Below are 24,222 nucleotides of genomic sequence, written 5' to 3'. Positions count from 1 at the left end.
TTGAAGATTTGTTTGTCTGATATTCTTGAGTTGATGTCTACTGGCATAAACAAGTTTGATCAACTTTGAAAATGGTAGCGTCGTCGTATAAGCACCATTAAAGCTGTGTAAAGCTATCAAAGCTGTTTAAAACACACATTTCTCTCAACTCAAATGCCTTTAAATAAATAAATGAATTTTTTATATTTAATGGTTTATATAAACAGCCGTATGTACTTTAGTTAAAAGCTCTTCTACATCGCCAAAGTACGATTCTATGATTTAATTGTAACTTGGTCAAAAGTTTACAACGAATAATTACAGTGGTATTGATGACCAAGATGTTGTTTTGTAGAATTTTAGTTCATTCATCTTTAATGATTCTCAAGGATTTTTTTTTTACTGAATCCTTATTAAATCTCAATGACTTTATTCTACAGTGCAGTAGCATCTCGATCCATATTGGCTATAAAACGCGGTTTAGTTATTTGAAGCTCGTTTTATACTTTTTTATTCACACTGAGTTTAATCAAGTTACGTTAAGAACTGCCTTAACAAAACAGCGATATTGTTTTTTCATTTTTTAGGAAAATGGATTTAAAATGACCTTAAAGTCAATTTTCATTTTTTTACGAAAATTGACCTTGAGATGAAAGCCAGAAAATATTTGTTTTAACTGAAAATAGAGAGATCCAGGTGTTGCGATGACGAAGAAACAAAAAAAAGCTGATAAATGAAGGACTACATGGGGAAAAAACAGTTGTCCAATTTCACAACTTTTCGCGTTTGCGTCCCTTTTATCACGTGCTGTTGCTTAAACATTACTTCTACCAATACTCAATTGAAAAACAACCGATTTCAGGGACTACCAAGGTGTTTGGCTACTTTGAAATAACCGCTATTTAATGTTTACATTAGATAAGTCTCAGATGTCCAAGTTTTTTTTACTATGAACCAATCAAAATCGAGGGATAAGTTTTGTGATTAACTAACAATATTCCAAATAACAAAGTTGTTTTTGATGTTTTATTGCAGAAGTCAGCTTGATGTTCTGGTGGACTGGATTTTGAGGCGGTGACTCTTTTTACCCACTAAAGTATGAGTAAAACTAACGTTTGGAAATGAGCCTCCTCCATCTAATTTGAAAACAACTGAATCAGCAAGGCCTGTTAACTTTTGACCAGATTGAGCAAAATTCTGCTGGAAGTTTGCCTCTACTAAGGGAATGGGACTGATTTGATTTAGAGTGGAGCCAAGCTTTCTCATTTGATTAATTGATAGACCGGTGCTTCGCTGTATAAGAACCATATATTGTGTGGAAAAAGTGGATTTAAAAAGCTGTTGTTCAACTCATGAGCCTTCTCTTTAAAGACAAGGTTTTTCCACAAGCCTAACAGGAATTAGAACCAGAGCAGATCTCAGACTGTGAGTAAAAACCAGCAGAATTCTAAAAGACTGAGTAGCATAAGTGGGGTTAAAAGATGTATCAGAAAAAAAGAAAATCAGATAATTCCAAAAATATTTGCATTTTAATTCTTTAGTATTTGATATAAGCAAGATGACCAGGGAAAAATAACGGATGTCTAAAATAGTTTTCTTGGTTATAAATAAATAAAACGACACGTGTTGTATCTCACTTACTTAAGGATTACAACTATAAATCAAGGGGTTGAGTAAACTTTTATTAAAAAACTGTGTTAAAATAAAAATGTTTAAAATCAAAGGCTACTAAAGTCATCAAACACAAAACTCCATTTTGCTGAAAAGTAAAAAGTTGGACAACTGTATTCTCTCCTACAGTCTTCAAATTGTCTGAAATCAGTAAAAATTAAGAAAAATTTTTTTAATTCAAGAAAAATTATTTTTAATCATTCACACTAAAGTCATATGTGACATTTTCTTTGTTTATTTTGCTATCTAAAAAAAGTGTATTTACAATTAAAAAACATCAACGTGTTACTAATGGCAACATATATGCGTATAAATATTAACAAATCTATAAACAAAAACATAAAAAATGCGTTTCATAAATAAAAATATGTTCTACAATTACACAAACTCTATACAGAAAAATACGTTTTGAGAAAAATAGCTTCCATCGGCCGACGTGACTATTTTAGCTTGTCGACGTAAATTTATCGCAATTGACAGATCATGAAGCATGAAACGATTGTTAAATAGGTGCTAAGATCTAGACGTCTTCTTCTGAATCATCTGTGCGAGGATTGTAAAGGCGATCCAACAATTCAAACTTTGGTCCCCAATCTGCTAAAAACGAAAAGTCGTCTTCATCTTCACTCTCGCTATCACTATCGCCAAGCTCACTCAAATCAGACATATCAGATCCTTCTCCTTCGTAACCGTAATGCAAAAGCGTATCGCGAGGGTGAGAATTATTAGCATTATCAGCCGCAAAAAGTTTTTCATTGATGAACTCAGATAGATTAATTTCTTCAGCTTGTGCTTTAGCATCGAAGCGAGAACTTTGTTGAAACTGCCGTTGTGTACGAGAGGTAGAGGCTTCTGAACGCATAAGAGATTCACTTTCATCTTTAAAAAATAAGGAGCGATTTTACAATTTAATATTGACACTAAAAATGAAGAATAACCTCAAGAGATCAACCTCAAAAAATCAGCCTAAAATACGTTGATCTTTTGAAGGTTTTAAAAATCGGCTAACTTACTCTGACTTTTATATTCGTAGCGATTTTCTTTTGTAGAACGAACTGAGCTAGCATTATGCATTTCTCCTGCAGAAAAAGTTGAAGTGGCATTGTACTTTTCTCCTGCAGAACGAGTTGAGGTAGAATTATGCATTTCTCCAGCAGAACGAGCCGAGGTCGCGTTATACATTTCTCCTGTAAAACGAGCTGAGGTAGCATTATATGTTTCTCCCATAGAGCGAGCAGAGCTAGCGTTATAAGCATCACCGAGAGACCGAGCAGAAATAGAATTATAAGCATTCTTTTCGTTAACTCGATTGATTTCGTTGAATTGATCATGAATAAAATCATTTTTCATCAAACTCATTTCGTTCATCTCAAATCCATCTGCATCATCAATAATAGTTAAGTTTCTTCCACCTGCATGTTGCAAAAGTTTTTCAAGATCGTATTGATGGTAATCATCTTCACCTGCTCCTAAATAAAACGAAAAAGAGAAAAAATATATTAGTATGTATTTGAATTATGAAAACGTTTGCAATTGTATAAAACGCCAGAAACTAAAAAACGCCAGAAACTAAAAAACGCCAGAAACTTAAAAACTACGCAAACAGAAAAACTCCCGTCAAAGAGTATTACCTTCGTCAGCATAAAGCATAACATTTTCGCGACAGCTCTGATCTACGTATATTGGTATGGGTTTCTTTTTCTGAAAGGCCCCAGATTTAACTAAAGCCATAATTGCTAAAAATGCCAGGAACAAAAACAAGAAAACAATAAGGATCAACATCCCGCTGCCACTCATCAGATCGGAGTTTTCTTCTAAAATATGAATATCGCTGTTTAAATATCGTCAATTTCAAATTCAAAAAGAGGCACGTTAAAATTTAGAAATAAACGAGGTTCTTAAACCAATAAAAGTAAATAAATGCGTACCAAAATTAGGTTTACACGAACAATACAAGTTGTACATTTTAGACACAATTATAAGAGATTGTTAATAATCAGACATACTTAAACCCATCAGTGGATTAACTGCGATGCAAATATTCGATCCGTCTGAAGCTAAACAAGAACAGTATGGAGGTGACCCTGCCATGCACACACCACCGTTAACACACAAGCTAATGCCAGCCGCTGAACATGAGCAGTTGTTATCGACATTATATCGATAGATTTGCACTTCAGAATCTTCGCTATAATCTAAATACTGATTATTGTAACTTGCGTGTGCAATACAACCTAAAACGAAGATTTGCCTCACATCAAAGTGGTATCAACGTATAAAAAGACTAACCAAATTAAACAGAAACATTTTGTAACAGATTTCATTGTTGCTGTCGGGTCAGAATAACGGTAAATAACGGTAGGTCCGTTGTAATGGCTTGGTGAAACACTTAATTGTGTCAGTCTTTCATATAAAGGGACTAATTCTCTTGTCTCTTTTTACAAGAGCATCAGGCTTTTAATGTGAATACAAATTATACTAATATGATAGTAATTATCATAATTATAAGTATGATAATAAACATATTGCAATTTGATGACCTGGGTCAAAATGAGTTTTAATACCCAATACGATTGAAAAACTGTTAATAGTGTAAAATTATCTTTTACATAGTTGCAAAACTTAATTTTTAAAGTTTATAACCTTGAAAAGGATCAACCACCACAGCATCGTTGTTGCTGCTTCTACTACTGAGATCAGAAGATAACTTCCCACCAATATAGATAATACTGTTTGTATCAAGGAGTTGTTGAGTTCCAGTGCTACCAAAGGTATTTCCAGATACTACACCATTGCTCCAAACTTCAAGAGTGGCTAATGCTCCTCTCCGCACTAAGCTGATGTTGTGCCACTCATCATTTGTAATATTTACTCCAGGAAGTGCCAATGTAAGAATTCCATCACCAAGGTTGTACTTGTATTGCAACATACCTTTTCGGATCTGAACAAAAAATATAAATAGTAATCATGAAAAAATTTTTTTTAAAAGTAATGCTGCATTCACACTACCGTCCAAAACTATTTGAATGGCATAGAGATTTTTAAAATTTCTTTTATTTTATGTTTTTTAATTTTCATATATATTCTTTTATTTTGTAATAATGGTTAATCATGGTGATATAAACATGGATAATTTAAACATGGATAATTTAAACATGGATAATTTAAACATGGATAATTTAAACATGGATAATTTAAACATGGATAATTTAAACATGGATAATTTAAACATGAATAATTTAAACATGGATAATTTAAACATGGATAATTTAAACATGGATAGTTTAAACATGGATAATTTAAACATGGATAATTTAAACATGGATAATTTAAATAGAAAAAAGCTGAAAAAAGCCACAAAAAAAAAAAAAATCTTAAACTCAGCAACATATGCTTTTAAACTTTCTCACATGCATAAATATTTTTTGTTATTTGCGGATGTTATTTGCATAAATATTTTTTGCTATTTGCAGATATTTACAAAAGCAAAATATTTATAAAAACTTTTTTAATCTTTTAAAATCTTTGAAGCCATTTGAAAGTTTTATACACATATATATGATCGGACACAACAAAACCAGGCAACTTGCTTAATTTATGAAATGGCTTTAAATTGTATTTAAAGTTAGACAATCATTAACTTATCAATTTTGAAATTTTTTTCAAAAATTTAAAAATAAAGTATTATTCATTAAAAATAAAGTATTATAGTGAAAATAAAGTATTATAGCATAAATAGAGTATTATTCAGTAGTTTGCTATAAAAAATTTATAAAAATGGTTTTTGAAATATATACAGAATTAAAGAATTACTGTTTTCCTGTAATTTACAAAATCATATTATTTAACTTCATTATTTAATTAAAAAAAAAAAACCACCAAAAAATAACTGAAAATCATGCAAAGAATTGTTTGTAAAACAATTAAAGAACATTGGGTCATTATAATGACAAAATTCACTCATTTTTTTTTAAAGTGGTAAAAATATGAAAAACCTTGCAGATGTTAATTTGTTTTTCTATTTTTAAAAAAATTCTCTAAAGGAAAAAAATCTTTAAAAAAGCCACATAAAATGTCTGTAAAAAGTGATTAAAATAACTTTTCTTAAATATTATAAAAGTTTTAGAAAGCTTAGAAATGACTTGTTTTAAACGAACTTCAGTTGTTTTTTTTTGTTTTTTTTTTTTATCAAGCTGTCTGGTTTTGCTGTGGAGGGTAAAATATTTGAGTGGTGGAGGGTCACACATTATTATTGTGGATGTCCACATATATGCAAATATTTATAACAAAAATTTTCTTATTGTCAAATAAAAAACAAACTAACAAAGAAAACACACCTCTAACAAGCTGAACTCTGTAACCCCACCTGGTACAGATAAACCACTTTCATATAAAATGACCCCATCATGAGAAGTCTTTACTTGCATCATGTAATTAGATATATAACGGTCTTGCCAATTTAACTTCTTTACCAAAGCTCCATCCATAAGAGTGTACTGAGAGTAGCCATTTCCCAGGTACCGATAAGCTTGAACCCCTAAATTGCAATTCCAATAATACCAATTAAAAGAGAAGTGGTACAAAAAACAAAAATATTATTTTTTAAGGAAGAAGCCATACTTTCATTGCAAGAATCTCCTCGCCATCCAAACATGCAAGAACATCTTTGGACAGAATTTATTAACATACACTTTCCATTGCCGCAACTCGGACACAAAGTATCGTGAGCTGGACAACCGACACCAGATTTAAATTGCATAAGAGGGGATTGTAAATCATACATGATGCTATTATCCATGATATTTCTGACGCATTCTTTCAAGGATTCAAATACAATAAGATTTCCACCAGATGTGTATTTTTTAGAGCCGCCTATTTGTAGAGGATATATTCCATTTAAAAACCTAATAGAACAACAGAATTTTGGAATTTATTTGAGTTTAAATGAAGGGTATGGTGGAAAAATTTATTGCTAATAAGTAGAGTACTCCTATTCTTTAAGAAAGGCCTTAACCAAATACAAAAGCATATAAAATACAAATACAAAGAATTTTTAGTATTCCCTGTGTTGTTTTTGTAAACAAGAATAATAATTTACCTCCAGCGACCAGGGATGGTACCTGTAATTTCACACTTTTCACGCTGCTGACTCTGACTAATGACAGAAGATTGAGCATCAGTAACTTCAGAATCTTTGCAATGATCAATGATCACTTGTATAAACTAAAAAATAAAATAAATGAACTTCCTGTTTATCTAAAACCAGATTTTTTTTTAACTCAAATTTTCAAAAGGAGTTTTGTGGATTTGAAAAAATTAACACAACTTTTCAGGTTAAATGTTTGAGTAAAAAAATACTTTTCCACGCTTGAAAATGTTGACATGATGAAATAACCCATCATTAAGTTTCTTTCCAGCGATAAGAATTTTCTGAAAAACTTTTTCTTCTCCCTGAGAAATTGAAATACGTATTTTTCCTTCCACTAAATCTATAGCTAAAAAATCTAAAACTTCGTCTTCGGCCCCTAAAAAAACAACAACAACAAAAAAAAACTATTAGCTATCTTAGGTATTTATTTTTAACTGTTAAAAATTCTCAATAATGAGTAACTTACCTGATGTTGAAGGACCGTGGTAAAATATGAGACCATTGCTGTCTAATGTAGAAAACTCAAATGATATTGTTCCCTCATAAAAATAACTAATTGAACGCAACCAAAAAAATCCTTCTTTCTCAACATGTCGGGTTGCAACTTGGCACTGCAGGCCATCAAAACCTTGCAAACACTTGCAGCGATAACCAGATGGTAAGATTGGATAGCAAATCCCACCATTTAGGCATGGATTTTCAGGACCTTCTTTACATGAATCAATCTGGAAAAACGAGTAAACTTTATTTAGATTAGGCAGAAGATAAATTTTGACTTAAAAGACTTTACAGAGAATATTTAAATTTTATTTTAACCCTAGTTGACTGATCTTACAGATCCTACAAGAATCTTATGGGTTGAGTTGCACAAGTCCCTGCAAGACCTATAAGCATCCTTTTGAAGGATCTTGTAGGATTTAAAGGAATTCTTACAGGATAAGATAAGATCTAAAAGAATATTTTAAGAGATCTTGAAGGATCAAAATAGGATTCTCATAGGATGCTGTAGGCTATTTAATTTTAGATTCGTAATAGCTAAGTTTAAGTTGGAATTAATATTTTCTTATTGAAATAAAATTTCATTCTGTGTAAAATAAATTTTGCACATTAAAAACTAAATAAATAGTATAGCAGATATTGTTTTTTTTTAGTACATGTACTAAACATGTACATGTACCAAACAAAATGTAAACGTTTTTATAGATTAAACAGGATATACCTTGTTATAACAAATGAAAATGAAATTTTTATAACGAAATTGTTAAAAAAGCGCGTTTCTTAATTTCTCCTTTAATTATCTGAGTGAAGTTAAGAAACGCGCTTTTTTTTCATTTGTGAAAAAAAGTATATTTTACAGAATTAACATTAACAAAACAACTTTTCTGTTTTTACTTACGATCTTACGAATCCTTTAGGATATCCTAAAGGATAATATAAGAATATTGCCATCCTACAAGACTTATAAGTTTTCTGTAAGATAGTCAACTAGGGAAATGACAAGTCAAAAAATGTTTTTTAAAAATATTTTTAAACCCTCATACTGATATACTATATTAAAGGAAAATATGACATTATTTTTAAGTTTATAATTATCATAACAAACTTATTTCTTATGATAGTTTTTTTTATATATGCACAATGTTTATTTTCCATTTCTTTAACAACAACCCAAGGTTTTAAAAAGTTATATTTCATTCTTAAGCCCTACAAAAATGTGAAATAGACCAGTCTTTACCTTGCGTATCTCTGATACACAAACTGCCATATCATGAACTTCCATAGAGATAAATGTTCTGGCAGATGCAGGCGGGGGGACAATACCATTTTCATCAGTGACAATAGTATAATCATATGTTGAAAATACATCATTGTAACAGAAGCCAACTGTACAAGGCTCTTTTGCACATGGATCAACACCAATACTCTTAACTCTACCACCTTTTATTACAAAAAAAAGTATTTACAAATTTTGTAAAAACATAAAATCAATTTGAAAAAATGAGTAAACAATTCAACAGTAAAAAAAAAATTAATGAAAATTTTACAGCTTACCTAAAATCCTTTCAATCTCTAGCCTATAAGGGTTTAACTTAGCAATAATCTCAATTGGCAGCAAATAGTCTTGAGTCTGAAGTCCGGTTGATCCTAAGAAACGTTTGACATAAAATCTAATATCAACACCCCGATATATAGTAGAAACCTCAGTAGCAGTGAAAATTTTGATTTGGCTGATATCAACCATGAGTAAGCGAGCTAATAATGGTACCAAATCAGGATACACTACTTCTTTGCAAGTAAAATTTTTTTGCATGCCTGTCATTCGAATAGCAATGCTGTTTTTTGTTGCCAGATCGGAAACTTCGTTTACTGAAACAAAAACCTTACTCATAACTTTCTTCCCATTTACTTTACGTTCTGTTGATTGAATTGTTAGTTCATATTCACCCATGGGAAGAAGAGCAGCTGCATTGATCATTCCACTACTATCAATAGTAAAGTACTTTGCTCGATTGGCATTTCCACTTCTAACTATTAAATGTTCACTGTCAATGATCCTGTCATAATCATTAAGATAGACATAGCCAATAGGTCCTCCAGAAAATTTACCATTGTAAGCGTTTAAGTCAATATTCAATAAACCTCCATCAATAACACTGTTATCTTTTATATCTTCAACTTCCACATACACATATGTGAAGCTTTTAAGTGGTGGAGAACCACTATCTAAAGCAGATATTTTTAAAGTATGCAGCTGATGGTTCGGCATGTCTCTGTCAAAAATAGAGGTCAATTTAGTTTTAACAACAGCCTTGTTATTAAAGTTAGTTTTTTCAAGATAAAACATATTTGAAGGGTCATCAACAATTTCAAATGAACATGGACATTGGTTTCCTTTGTCATCAGGGTCAGTTACTTCTAGAGTAGCTACCATTTGCTCTCCTTTATACTCCTCTTTAACTTTCCCACAAAAATCTTGAGGTATAAAAACTGGTGCATTATCATTAACATCAATAACATTTATAATAACTTGTGCATACCCTGTCAATGGAGGCTCACCATGATCTTTTGCTGCAACTCTAAAAGTGTATTGGCTTTCTTTTTCTCTATCTAATCTCCAATCCACTTTTATCAAACCAACATTTCGTTCTACCAAACTTTTCATCAAAATGATAAAATGATAGTTTTCATCCGAATCAACAATAAAAAAATCAAACATTCCATTTACTCCACTATCACTATCTGTTGCTTTCACTTCAATCAATATAAAACCAATGCTTGCATCTTCTTTTACATCTACTTTGTAGGTTGGCATTTCAAATTGAGGACTGTTATCATTGCAGTCATTAATACTGACAAGAACGGTTGCATTTTCTTTACCAATCAATTGAGGGAGACCTTTATCTCGAACACTTATATATAAAGTATAAAATTTTTCTTTTTCAAAATCCAATCTGTGGGCTACAGTTATAACCCCAGTATCAGGATCAATGCGAAACCTGCGAGGAGTGTTTCCATTTGTTATGGAATAAATGAGCTCTGTGTTAACTGTGTTAATTTCATCATCATCCTTTGCAGCTACTGTAGTGACATGGTCACCAATAAAAGTACATTCGAGCAGAGTTGCTTCATAAACAGGTTTAACAAAGTAGGGGTATTGGTCATTAGCATCAGTTACTAAAACAGTCACCTCAACTGAACTTTTGAGAGAATTTTTTCCATGATCGGTTGCTTCCACAGTTATTATGAACTTGTTGAACTTGTCACTTTCGCGGTCTAATATTTTAGACGTTCTTATCAATCCAGTATTTGGATCAATCACAAACCGATCTGCATTTTGCAAAAGAGAATAGGTAATCATGGAATTCTCTCCTTCATCTTGATCTGTAGCAGTAACATAGCCTACAATAGCCCCTTCTTTTTGATTTTCTTGTACGACACGCAAATACGGGCCATCATTAAATTTCGGAGTCTCATCATTCACATCTGTAATTATGATTTTAATTGTAGCAGATCCTGTTCTTGTCCCATCAAATGCAAATACTAGAAATGTATATATAGATTTCTGCTCACGATCAAACTGCTGTGAACCTACATTAAAAAATAGTTAAAATTTAGATTTTATCATTCAAGCAAAATCTTTTTAAAATTGTCATTAGCATGTTAAAAGCATGTCAAAAGCATATTTGTTGATTCTTTCCTCAATTGGAAAGCAAAACAGAATTTTATTTAAAAACCAACTAAAGATTTTTCATCTAAAATTTATAATTGATAATTATTATAATTTTTTTTTAAAAAAAGAAGAATTAAGTTAAAATTTTTTAATGATTCAAAAATTTGCCCAAAAAATACTTTTACTTTTCACTATTTTCTTAATTTCTTGTTTAATTTATAAACTTTAAACACAAATAATGAGTTTGATGGTAAACCTGTGGAAATTTCCCCAGTATTTTTATCAATAACAAAGTAGCCTTGTGTTTCCACAGAAAGTGAATATGTGATGGGTAGTTGCACTGAACTTGTGTCTTTATCAGTTGCATGGACTTTGATGACAAAGACTCCACTTTTTGAGTTTTCCATTATAGTACTATTGTAAAGAGACTGAACAAAAACAGGATCGTTGTCATTAACATCTTTGACCTAAAATTAAAAATTCACAAAACATTTTTTTCAGAATTAAAACTTGAATAAGTTAAGAATTTAAATAGCATAAAATTCGATAGGCTATAACATTTCAAGTACATTGGACCTGAAACATTGAAGTAGATTGGACCTGAAGAACCAAGAAACAAAAAATTTCTGCTTACTTTTATGTAAACCCAAGCAAATGCATTGTACTTTGAGTCACTTGCAGTGATTCGCAAAGAAAATTCCTCCTTGTCTTCTCTATCAAGGGCTTTAGCTACAGTGACGAACCCGATGCTGGATCCATCTGCACGATGGATAGATTCAGTTCCAAAATATCCCTTTTCATTACCAGAAATAATGTAGTAATTCAGTTTGGAATGCTCTCCAGCATCCTCATCTTTTGCAAGAAGTTCTACAATTTTTGAACCTACTTTCTTGTTTTCATCTAATGTTTCATTATAAACTTTTTTTTCAAAGTAAGGCTCATTGTCATTGATATCTGTAACCTGTATAGTGACATACACTACACTACTTAAACGTTTATCTAAAGCCTGATCTTCTGCTTTGACATTAAATGTCAACTTTGGAGTTACTTCTCGATCAAAAACAACTTTTGTTCGAATCTGTCCAGTTACTGGATCAATGCTAAACATATCAGATTCTGCACTAGGCTCTAAAGAATACAGAACTTTGCCATTCAAGTCAGAGTCAGCATCAGTTGCATTTACTTGCTCTACAATAACACCAGCACTTTTACCTTCTGCAACTTTACCAAACTCATATGTGCTCAGTACAAATAGGGGAGTGTTATCATTTACATCTGTAATTTGTATATACACTTTTGCATTGGATTTCATTCCTCTCTGGTCAACTGCACTCACTGTTAGCACATAGCTGTTTAAAGTTTCATAGTCTAGAATCTTGGCAACTTTAATTTCCCCTGATGCTGAATCAACAGTAAATGTAGGAGGCTTGTTTGTTGATGGTAGATTACCAGGAAGAATGCTATAAAAAATTTTATTTTCAGTGTCACCTTCAACTTGAGATACAGCTTCTACTTTTAAAACTTTTTCACCAGGTTTTGTATCTTCTCGAATAAATGCCTTGAAAGAAGCTGTGCTAAATTTAGGTGGATTTGATGGCTGCACATAAATAACAACTTCAATATTAGAGCTGGTAGAAGGAGTACCACCATCAGTAGCTAGAACCTGAAAACTATACTTATCTTGCTTGCCAATTAGGGACTCTGCCACCATAATTGCACCTGAATTTGAATCAATTTTGAAACTAGGTGTAAGGATGCTTTGTTTTATTGAGTATGTGACTAGGGCATTTTTTCCTTCATCTTGGTCTTGGGCACTAACTTCCAAAACTACACTATCAACTGGTGTATTTTCAGCAATAGAAATATCATACTTTTGAACTGAGAAAATAGGATTATGATCATTTATATCTTCAATTTGTATCTCAAGTTGGCAACTACCTGAATTTCGCTCAGCTGGATCTCTTCCATGCCCTCCATCAAGAGCAATTATAAGTACAATATAACTGCTTTTCATTTCTCGATCAAATACTTTGTTTGTTGAAATAACACCAGTCGTATTATCAATTTTAAAATCACTTACTGAAACTTTATTTGGATTAGTGCCCTTCTGAGGCTCTTGAATGTCATACTCAACCTCTCCATTTCGCCCTCGGTCCAGATCAGTGGCAGTAACTTGAATAACCTTAGTATTAACAGGCGACTGTTCAGATACAACAGGGAAATATTGTGAACATTTTCTAAAAACAGGACTATTATCATTTATATCTTCAATTAAAACTTTAAGTGTAAAATATCCAATGTTAATACCATCAGAGGCAGTAATGTTTAAAATGTAATCATCTCTTGAAAACATTGGATTATTGATTGTTGTAATTCTTACAACTCCATTATCTTTGCCTATTTCAAAGTTGTTGTTATCTTTTGAAGCAAAGTCATACTTTATAACATCTCCATCCAAATCTTGAGCCTGTACAGTTATAACAATTGTTCCTCGTTGAATGTTTTCTACTATTGACACTACACCATTGTCAGGTGTAAATTTTGGGGCATTATCATTTACATTAGCAACATTAATTACAACATCAGCTACTCCAGTGTGTGCATTGTCACCTGTATCTTTAACTTTTACTTGAAACCTGTACTCACTGATTGTGTCGTAATCAAGACTTCGTATAATTTTTATTTCACCTGTTATATGGTCGATGCGAAACATGTCAGTGAACTTTTCCATGCTGTATGTAAGCAAGCCGCCTGCACATTCACATGTCTGACTGCAATCACAGTCTCTAGCACTAACTTTTATGACTGTAAATCCAACAGGAACATTCTCCATTATGCTTTCACTTCTATACTCAACCAAGCTGAACTCTGGAGAATTGTCATTAACATTAATAACTTGGATAATGACATTTGTAATTGATTTCAAAGGTTTGGAGCTTATTTCAGTGGCTTGCACTGTGAGGGAATATGAGGAATCTCCAGATTCAAAGTCAAGAGCTCCTTGAAGAAGAATTTCACCTTGAGCATTTATAACAAAAATATTATCTACATCTCCACCTTCAATACTATATTGAATAGTTATACCAGACAAGCTCCTTGCAGTTACAACTCCAAGAACATAACCTGCGTTTGAGTTCTCGTTGACAGTGAACTGGTAAAGATTTTTTTTGAATTCTGGAGGATTTTCTCCTGTCATAATAAAAATTGAAACAGGGTTGCTGCTTAAAGATGGTTGACCTTTATCAGATGCAATTACCGTGATGTTGTACCAGTTCTCTGTGAGATAAAAAGATGTTGTTTTTATCTCAGATGAGACCGGATCAATTGAGAATGGAACATTTTCGCTGGTAATTTCAAAAGCAAATATTCCTGCATCACCACTATCTTCATCATTAGCTGTTAATTTGATGACAGCTGTACCTGGTTGAGCATTTTTGTTGACTTTTCCAAGGAATGAGCTCATATTAAACTTAGGTGCATTATCATTAAAATCAATTACTTGTATCCGGACATTGTAATTAACATACTCATAATCTATCTGTGCATTCCTTTCTTCAACAATAATTGTATATTGCTTAGTTTTTTCATAATCAAGTGTCTGTTTCAAACTTATGTGACCAGTGTTTTCATCAACGACAAAAGGATTAAAAACTGGTGAAACAATTTTAAAAGAGGCTCTTGGGTATTGATTACCTAAATCCTTTATGATCTCTCCATAACTTGGCTGATGCATTTCTCCAACATTTCGAACTATAGTACCACCAGGGCGATAGTTGACAAGTACAATACGCACTTGAGCATTACTTGTTGAGCCTTGTGAATCAATTGCCAACACTTCAAATTCATTTATATTTGTGTCAAGGGAAAGTGATTTAAGCGATGTCAAAGATCGAATAACTCCATTGCTATCAATACGAAAATATGCACGAGCAGGAGCAGAGTTGATTTTGTACAGCAAGGTATCCCCAACATCATCATCAACTCCTTGTACATCAATAATAGGTAATCCAGCAGCAAGAGTTCTTGGTATTACTGCTTCAATAATGTTCTTTACAGCAGCTTTAAAAAAAGGTTTATTGTCATTTACATTTTGTACATTGATTTCCACACTTGCCTCAGCAAAGCGCTCACTTAAATCTGTTGCCCGAATATATATTATATACTGCACTTGTTTCTCTGCATCTAAACTGGAAATAGATCGTATGCTCCCAGTCTTTGCATCAATTTCAAATATTTTAAAGTCATTCCCTCGCTCAATGCTATATGTGATAGTATCCAGACTAATAGCTTTACAAACTCCAAAAGCAATGTTTGGGTTATTGTTTTCACTGATATTGAAAGTGAATTTATTTAATGCAAATCTTGGTGGTCCTTCCTCAGTTACTGCTGTTAAAACGACTACTGCTTGCCCTTCCATACTTATATCTCTAGCCTTTAAATTCAATGAAAATGTCTGTTCATTTAGCAAAGCAATAGGTTTTTTTAAGTAGATAATTCCACTTGATTTTCCAATGCTAAATGTTCCTGAATAATCTGAGCCAATAATATTATACTCTACTTTTCCAAATGGACCACTATCAAAATCAGCAGCAAATACCTGTATTTAAAAAAGTTCAGAATAACTAATATGACATATTTAACATTGTAATAAATGCCAATAATTGATTTTATAAGCAACTAAAAGAAAACTAAGCATTTTATTCACATATTCACTACCATGCCAACTACTTAATTTGTACAATTCATTACACATATTAAGTAGTTGGCATGGGAGTGAATATGTGATATTTACTATAATTAAAGCAACAGTCAATTTGATAGTGTTGAATAATGTAATACTTATCAAAATGCTAAACAGAAAAAAGGCTCTGACAAACTAAAGATGGTATCAGCTTTTTATGAGTTATTGACTAATATTCTGATATTAGTCAATAACTAGTAAAAAGCTTTGGATGTAATTATTTTGATACACATACCTGAATAACTTGAGTTCCAGGTGGACTGTTGATTGAAATAAATCCATAGTAAACAGATTCAGAAAATGTTGGTCGCTCATCATTTTCATCCTTAACTTCCACCTTCACCTCTTGCAAAGCTTAAGAATAAAGAAATAAATATAAATAACTAGAACTTATGTGTATAGCATTAATCTTTAAATATATGAAAAAATCTTATCTTAATTAATAAATCCTATTTAAATACAAATCCCCATCCAATATATTAGCTTACAGGTTAAGACACAATACACGCCACCTTAATGCACTTTAAAAAGAATTTTTCAGAAACGTTTTCGGAATTTTTCAAATGTCTTCAGCATTATTAAATGTAATTGTCAAATATGTATAAAATATATTATAATTAATTATTATAATTATATTTAATATAACTTTACACTTTATTTTTCATAAAGTGCATAGTGTTTTAAACATGCATTAAAAAAATAAAGTTTTTTTTTTTGTTAAAAAAAAATTTTTTTTACTTAATTTCTTAAGTTGAAATTTTAAAATCAAATTATAGAAGAATGACATTTATGTAAACTGATTTCCAAAACATCAATAACAATTATATATACGCTGAAACAATTTCAGAAACTTTTTATAAAAAACATTTTCCCAAAAAAAAAACCTTAGCAAAATTTCAAGAAAAACTTATTGTTGTAAATTTTATGTAAAAAATTATCCAAAACGTTTTTAGAAATGATTACTTACTGAATCTTTTTACAGTATCTCCATTATCTTCTGCTTTGATGATGATGATATGCTCGCTGCTTTCTTCAAAGTTGAGAACTTGAGCAATAGAAAGCACACCAGTAAAAGGATCAATTTTAAAAAGATTCTCACTTTTCCCAGAACTTATAACTTGACTAATTGAGTAGGTAATAAGTCCATTATTTCCAGAATCTCGATCTGTAGCCTCAGCAGTGTAAATTATAAAGCCCACTAAAAAAAATCAAAGTCAAGTTTTTTTAAAGCCTTCTGAAATCTGTAATTTTTTTTATTGCTCATTTATAAAAAAAACTTATATGTATAACATATATATATATATATATATATATATATATATATATATATATATATATATATATATATATATATATATATATATATATATATATATATATATATATATATATATATATATTATATAATAAGTATATATATTTATATAAGTATATTTTAAGGATTTAACCTCACCATTTTGAGACTCTGAGACCTCTTTTACAATTGGCCCAGCTCCATTTTTGAAAAATGGTATGTTATCATTATCATCACTCCATGTTAATGATATTGTAGTCTTAGATGTTTGGTACCCATTTACCATCTCAATAGCAACTGGAAATTTATCATTATGTGCAAGATCAAAATCCATTGCTTTTTGTGTAAAAAGTGTCTTTGAGAAATCAATACAAAAACTGTTGTTTACATTACCACTAGTTATTCTGAATGAAGTACTTGAGGTTGAATCAACGTCATTGGTAGCTATTGCCACAATAGACTCACCAACAGGAATGTTATCTACCAAAGAGGCTCTGTAAAAGGATTGCATAAATACAGGTGGTTTGACACCATCTTTAATTTGTGCAATGACACTTATTTTTGAACTCCTTTTCACTGACTGGCTTTTGTCACTAGCAGTAACTGTAAAAATGAATTTTGAGCCAATCGCATCACTTTAAAAAAAAAGACATCAAAGTAGAAAAACTTTATTTAAAATGGTATTAAAATTTAAAATTAAAATTAAAATGGTAGTAGTTAATATAGAAAATATAATCATTGCAAGAGCTATAATATGAAGTAATAATTATTTGCTTTCTTTAGCAAACTAAATGCTTCTTTTGCATGCCTAAAATTGTTTTTCATATCTTTTCCATTAATCTTTCCACATTATATAAGGATAAAACAGGTAGTGATCAAGTTAAAAGATGATCAGCACATAATACAAAAATTTTCTGATGCATTATATTTTTTATGAATTTAACAGAAAACCTTTTTTGTTTGATAGTTTGATCACTAAATACTGTTTGATTAGTGATTAACAATATTAAATAAAAATGAATATTATCTTAATACCTTAATACCACTTAGGATAGTATATTATTATTGGATAGTTTTTTGTTTTTTGTTTAGGTGATTGGATCTTACTTCAAACCCTATCAGTTTGTTATTTTACAATATGTTAACAAACTCAATCTTACTTGCAATCAAAACTAAGATTGCAAGAACTATAATCATGATTTTTTGTTTTATGATTCTGATAAGTCTTAGTGATTCCCTTTTATGTGACAATTATTTAGAGTATGCTTTTTTATCCTAATTTATACCATAACTTTTTATTTCCTAATTGTTTTTATGGATATTAGACAGTGCAGTTTATGGACTAAATCTGTTTTCTTTAACCCAGATGATTCTGTAAACATTCAGGACTTTTTTTGCTTCATTTTAAAATTAAATAGATTTTAGTTGTTGCTCAGATGTTGATTGTAAAATGTCTATTCAAGGTATCAAATTTTTAGCAAAAAAAAAAAAAAAAAGAAAAAATACTTTATCTCTCTAGATGATGTCACCACTCCTTCAGCATCAATAACAAAAGGAACAGCTCCTTCCAATGCATACTCTATTTGACCATTTAAACCAGAATCAGCATCCATAGCCTTCAACTAAAGAAAATATGTTATAAACATAGACTAAAAACATGCAGAGAAGAAACATAAAATGCAAAACATATAAAATACAGAATCTGTAAAAAAAAAAGCATAAAAACCAATTACTCTAGCAACAATGGATCCTTCTGGAGAATATTTGTCTACATATATTTCCAAAGCAACATTTGGGTCCTCCACTACAAAAATAGGTGAATTATCATTTGAATCTTCCACGTGGAATGTACATACATTTTCCACATACCTCGGAGGAGAAGAGAAAAAAGTAGCTCGAAGAATTATTCTGTAAGCAGTTTTGGTCTCATAATCCAGCTTCTTTTTTAGCATTATTTTGTCATTAGCAATACCAAAAGTATCATCAATATTTCCACCTACTATTTCAAAAGAGGCTCCAACTTCATTGACTGATACCTGAGTGATACTAGCCCCAATTGATAAACTTTCTGATAAAAATAAAGAACCAGAAGGAACACTAAATGCAGGAAGTGTAGTTTTTTCATCAAGGACTGATATTTTTACAACTGCACTGGACGAAAGAGAAGGAACTCCTAATAGTAAATTCAAATTTTTTTTAAATACAAACTTTTAGAAAAATACTGTTGAACCTTTAGTAAATTACATTGTAAATACTACATAGTAAATAATCATATAACACTGTTGAAGTAAATTACACCACCAAAAAACTATCTTCTTTAAAGAAAAATGGTCATAGAAATTTTCCCAAAGAATTGCAATCTTAAATAAAAAATAAGGGTAACCTTAAAACATATTCTAAAAATGAACATATTCTAAAATGTAATGGAAAAATATTCCAAAATTGTCAGCAGTTTACATAAGTTGTTTACTAACAAACCTTGATCCCTTGCATTCACAGTTATTGTATACTGTCTATTTTTGTCTAGAGATGATTTCACCATAATATCACCAGAAGGTTTTATGCTAAAACTGTGATTGACAAAAAAAAATTGCAATAACTAGAATAAAAATCTGCACATATTTAAACAGATATATTTTGTAAAAAATTGGTATCTATTTTCTAAGGGAAATTTTACATTCAATAATGATGATGATAATGATGAGAAAAATAAATCATACAGATTTGAATCTATTCCTTCCTGGATATCAAAAGTAATACGCCCATTTGCTCCTCCATCCGCATCAGTTGCATTAACTTGCAAAATAGATTTTCCAAGCTGGATAGCACCAAGAACAGAGATAGCATATGACTCTTGCAAAAATATTGGTCTGTTGTCATTCTTGTCCTCAATTGTTACTGATCAAAACAAATAATACAATAGTACAATGCTAAAAAAATGTAGAAAGAACAAATAAGAGTAATAAAAGAAAGACCTCACCTTGAAGAGTTGCATATGAGAATTCATTTTTATTATCAACATTGACTGCATGCACACTGAACTCAAATACGTTTTTTTCTTTTTGCCAAATAAGTTTTTCTTTATTCCGTACACTCACTAGACAAGCTTTAGGTTCTGTTTTTAAAGAAAACATAAACAAAATCTCTGGTGTAACATTTGTAATCCCCCAGACACAGATATGTTTTCCACTTACTTCTGAGGTTATGCCTAAACTTTTCACAACAGTATTCTCATTGGCTAACTCATCAACAGTGGCAGTAAAGAAATTGCTTTCAAATATTGGGAGGTCATTACTATCTTTCACAATCACATTAACTGAAGCTTGTGCATCATATAAACCATCACTAACACTGACTGCAAGGTTGTAAGTTTTGTGAGTTTCGTAATCCAAATTTTTGACAGATAACTGACCTTTAAAAATTAAAAAGATTAATTCATGCATCTTTTTGTGATCATAATCTACTTTCTATAGTACTTAAAGTTTCATGCCTTGAGGCAGTTGTTAGCCATGAATTTAAAATCAAAGCACCATTAAAAAGTAATAAAACAATGGTGTTTTTTGTTCTGACAAACTCTAAAATATAAGACTCTAAATACACAGTTTAGAGGTTCAAAAAAAGATATACATGTTATTTTACTTGCTTACATACATACATACATACATACATACATACATACATACATACATACATACATACATACATACATACATACATACATACATACATACATACATACATACATACATACATACATACATACATACATACATACATATAAATATATATACATAATAATAATAATAATAATAATAATAATAATAATAATAATAATAATAATAATAATAATAATAATAATAATAATAATAATAATAATAATAATTATTATTATTATTATCATTATTATTATTATTATTATTTAATATAAAAAACTAGAAAAACATCTCCTTATTTAATATTAGAAATGAATATACAAAAGCCTTTAATAATGCATAAGTCACTTTAGATTTGAGCAATACATTAGTTGAGCATGCTTTTATAAGCTGATATACAATTCAGAAACATTAATAAACTATTTACAACAAATAAGAATTTCAATTGGTAAATGATGCACATGAATACTTTTTGTAAGTGAGTCATAATTTTAAATAAAAATCAATGAAAATAAGAAAAAAAGAAAGGAAAAAAAACCTGTTTCAGCATCAATTTGAAAGACATTTCCAATATTCCCACTTTCAATTGAATATTTTAAAGGTTCATTGCTTGTTCCATCTTTATCAGTTGCAAACAAGCATAGTAAGCTGGGTATTACTCCAGCATTTTCCTTCACATATACAGTAACTGCAGAGCGTAGAAATTCAGGAGGATTGTCATTAAGATTTACAATTTCAGTGTAAAGAGCAGTCTTTGTTGACTGCTGTGAGCCTTCTACTCGTATAGTTATCTCCATAAATATGTATTGATCTTGTTCATAATCAAGTTGACGAGTTGTAGTTACAACCCCAGTCTCTCTGTCTAATGCAAGGCCACGGGGTTTTACACTACCTGATATTTCATAAATAACTTTCTTTCCAAAACCAGGACTTCTTGCAAATACTGCTGCCACAAATGAATCTTGATCTTCTCCTTCATTTATAGTTCCAGTCAACATTGCTCTGGTTATAACTGGTGGGTTTTGAAAAGAAGGTTTTACATTCACTTGTAAAAACATCATACCATACCGCTGAAATTTACCATTGTCTTGTGCCTTTATGTATAAACTATAAGAAGCAGGATTTTTAAAAGCAACATTTGTTGTAATTTTCCCTGTTTGCTTATCAACTCTAAAATAACCAATGCCAGTTCCTGCAACAGCATAATAGGAAATTTCTCCATTAATTCCACTATCTCTATCAATTGCTTTCACAGCTACATCAAGCTGAGTGTTGATATTCGTGTCATCTCTAATATCAATGCAGACTGTGCTGGGGTTGAACTGAGGTGCATATAAATTTAAATTATATGGTTGAACATTTACAGTTAAACTAACTATATAATTACTACCAAAACCATCTTTAACCTTGATTGTCAACACATATTTCTGTTCTCTGGCTGTGTTAAGTGGTTGCAATAATGTAATGACACCACTCTTTTTACTAATGTGAAATAAATCTTGATTTTCACTAAAAGAATACTCTAACTTTGAGTTATAGTCTGATTCAATCAAAACAATGTAAATAAATGACTTAACAGGCAAGTCTTCACGTATTGTAACTGATAGCTGATTTTGAGAAAAATAAACTGAAGCATGTGTATCAGACTCTTCTGGAGGATAATTTGATACATCTATAACTTGAATATAAACATTGCTTTTAGCACTGCGAGGATTTACAACTGACTTGTCCTGTGCAATAACAACTAGTTCATAACTAGATTTTTTATTGGCATTTAAGTTTGAAGCAACACGAATTTCACCAGTTGAGGGATTGATATAAAAGTCATCAACCTGTGTTTCAAAGAAATAATATATTTCTGAATTTGGACCTTCATCATTATCAGAAGCACTTACTCTCATTACAGATGAAGAAACCTTTGCATTCTCTTGGACACTTCGTCGAAGACTGCTGTAAATAAAAACTGGAGGATTATCATTTACATCACGAATATGAATTCTTATTGTCTGCTTCACAAATTTTTGATGCTCACCAATTCCACCATCATTTGCTTGAATTCCCAAATCAAGAAAAGGAGTATACCTGATTTCATCACGATCAATACTTTTTAATGTACGAACAACAAGTAACTTTATGCCATTTACATCACGTACAATAACTTCAAACTCATTTTTGTTATTCCCTTCTGTTATTGAATAGTCTTTAATTCCTGAACTGTCTAAATCAGTTGCAAAACAGTCCTCTAGGCCAGAAACAATTGACCCAGCAGGTAAACCCTCTTCAATTTCACCAACATACATGTCCTTTTTGGAAAATTTAGGAGAATGGTTATTGGAGTCAATAATCTGAAATTTTCTGGTATATGCTGTCCCTCCATACTTTTTGTTTTTGTTCCTGAGAACAGCCGTTAGAAAATAGTAGTTATGCTTACCTACTTCAAAGTTTAATTGACCTTTTAATATTACATTCCCGTTAGGTTCAACTTTAAATAAAGCTAAGCCATCAGGATCACCCCATTGGTAAGTTAAATATTGAAAACCGTCTTTTGGGCTGGGAAACTCGTGGATCTTGCTTCCAATAACAGACGATTCGTCAACATTCACTGTCAGGAAATTTGAGTTGACATTTGAAACTATTACAATGATAATGCACAAATTTTTTATTTTCTTTAAAAACATAATTTTATTACAAGTAATAGACTAAGAAGGTTAGTCTATGTTTGATGATTAATTCAAAATTATTTTTGAGTTTCAAAAAAGCAAACATTTACAATAAACAAAATATCTATTAGACTCAATTCATTAAACTTTTGATTTAGTTACTCTGCGTTGTATATTATTACGGAGATTATTAACGTTTCAGATTGTACCGATTCAAATTATATTCTGTACATTTGCATTGTGGGAACATTTCAAACTAAATTCCTAGAATTAAAAGTTATCTCGCTAGTCATTAACCTGTTGGTGCAAGGCAATACTTTTTATTATTGAGTTTAAATAATAAGCAATTTAATAAATGATAAGGGCAACACAGCAGGTCTAAATGTATTCATTTGAGTTTTGTTTGATCAAATAAATATCAATGATCGCAAGTATTGAACAGAAATTTTTAACAAATTAAGATAACTTTAATCCAACAGATTTAGTTTGACAGCAAGAGTCATTATACTTTTAATTTAGAATTGTTTCTGAAGCATAAAATGAGGCGCGATTAAGGAAGTATGGCTCGAAGTATTTTTTCGCTACTTATAAGAGGATAAATGATATTTGAACATGCCACATAGGTTTCAATAAGGTTAGTTTAATATCGTTCTTCATCTGCTCAACGAATATAGAGGAAGGGGGAGGGGCAAGGGGGGGAAGGGGGAACAAGATAACAAATTACATTATACTCCAAAATACAGAATAAAGGTAAGAAAGAAATATGTTTTAAATCTTTCTCTCAAATAAAGTCGAGTCTGAATAATGTAGGTTTGAGTTTTGCCAAATCAAAGTTCAAATGACATAAAAATAAAACATTCCCTTTACTTAAAGGATAAATTTTCTTTTTTTTTTGTTTCCCGGA

The 24,222-nt window shown here is 30.8% G+C and overlaps 1 protein-coding gene across 1 annotated transcript; it reads right to left on the bottom strand.

Annotated features, from left to right (window-relative positions):
- Positions 1 to 1,850: 1,850 nt before the first annotated feature.
- Positions 1,851 to 23,510, bottom strand: LOC145194339 (protocadherin-like protein). Its single transcript, XM_090068011.1, has 23 exons — positions 21,197 to 23,510; positions 19,986 to 20,417; positions 19,726 to 19,903; positions 19,484 to 19,575; positions 18,739 to 19,178; positions 18,512 to 18,627; positions 17,165 to 17,640; positions 16,679 to 16,909; positions 15,947 to 16,065; positions 11,605 to 15,567; positions 11,227 to 11,437; positions 8,852 to 10,888; positions 8,535 to 8,737; positions 7,266 to 7,524; positions 7,009 to 7,175; positions 6,749 to 6,873; positions 6,271 to 6,554; positions 5,988 to 6,187; positions 4,294 to 4,591; positions 3,657 to 3,884; positions 3,282 to 3,464; positions 2,664 to 3,119; positions 1,851 to 2,529 (listed from the first exon to the last, which is right to left on the bottom strand). The coding sequence occupies exons 1-23, from the start codon at positions 23,334 to 23,336 to the stop codon at positions 2,171 to 2,173; spliced, it is 13,197 nt and encodes a 4,398-aa protein (XP_089924137.1). The 5' UTR covers positions 23,337 to 23,510; the 3' UTR covers positions 1,851 to 2,170.
- Positions 23,511 to 24,222: the final 712 nt, after the last annotated feature.

The sequence above is a fragment of the Hydra viridissima genome, unplaced genomic scaffold (assembly GCF_058129835.1).
Source record: "Hydra viridissima isolate aposymbiotic clone 2 unplaced genomic scaffold, HvirCarnegie_v1 scaffold_12, whole genome shotgun sequence".
Classification (NCBI taxonomy): Eukaryota; Metazoa; Cnidaria; class Hydrozoa; order Anthoathecata; family Hydridae; genus Hydra; species Hydra viridissima.
This window is presented reverse-complemented; position numbering and strand designations above follow the sequence as displayed.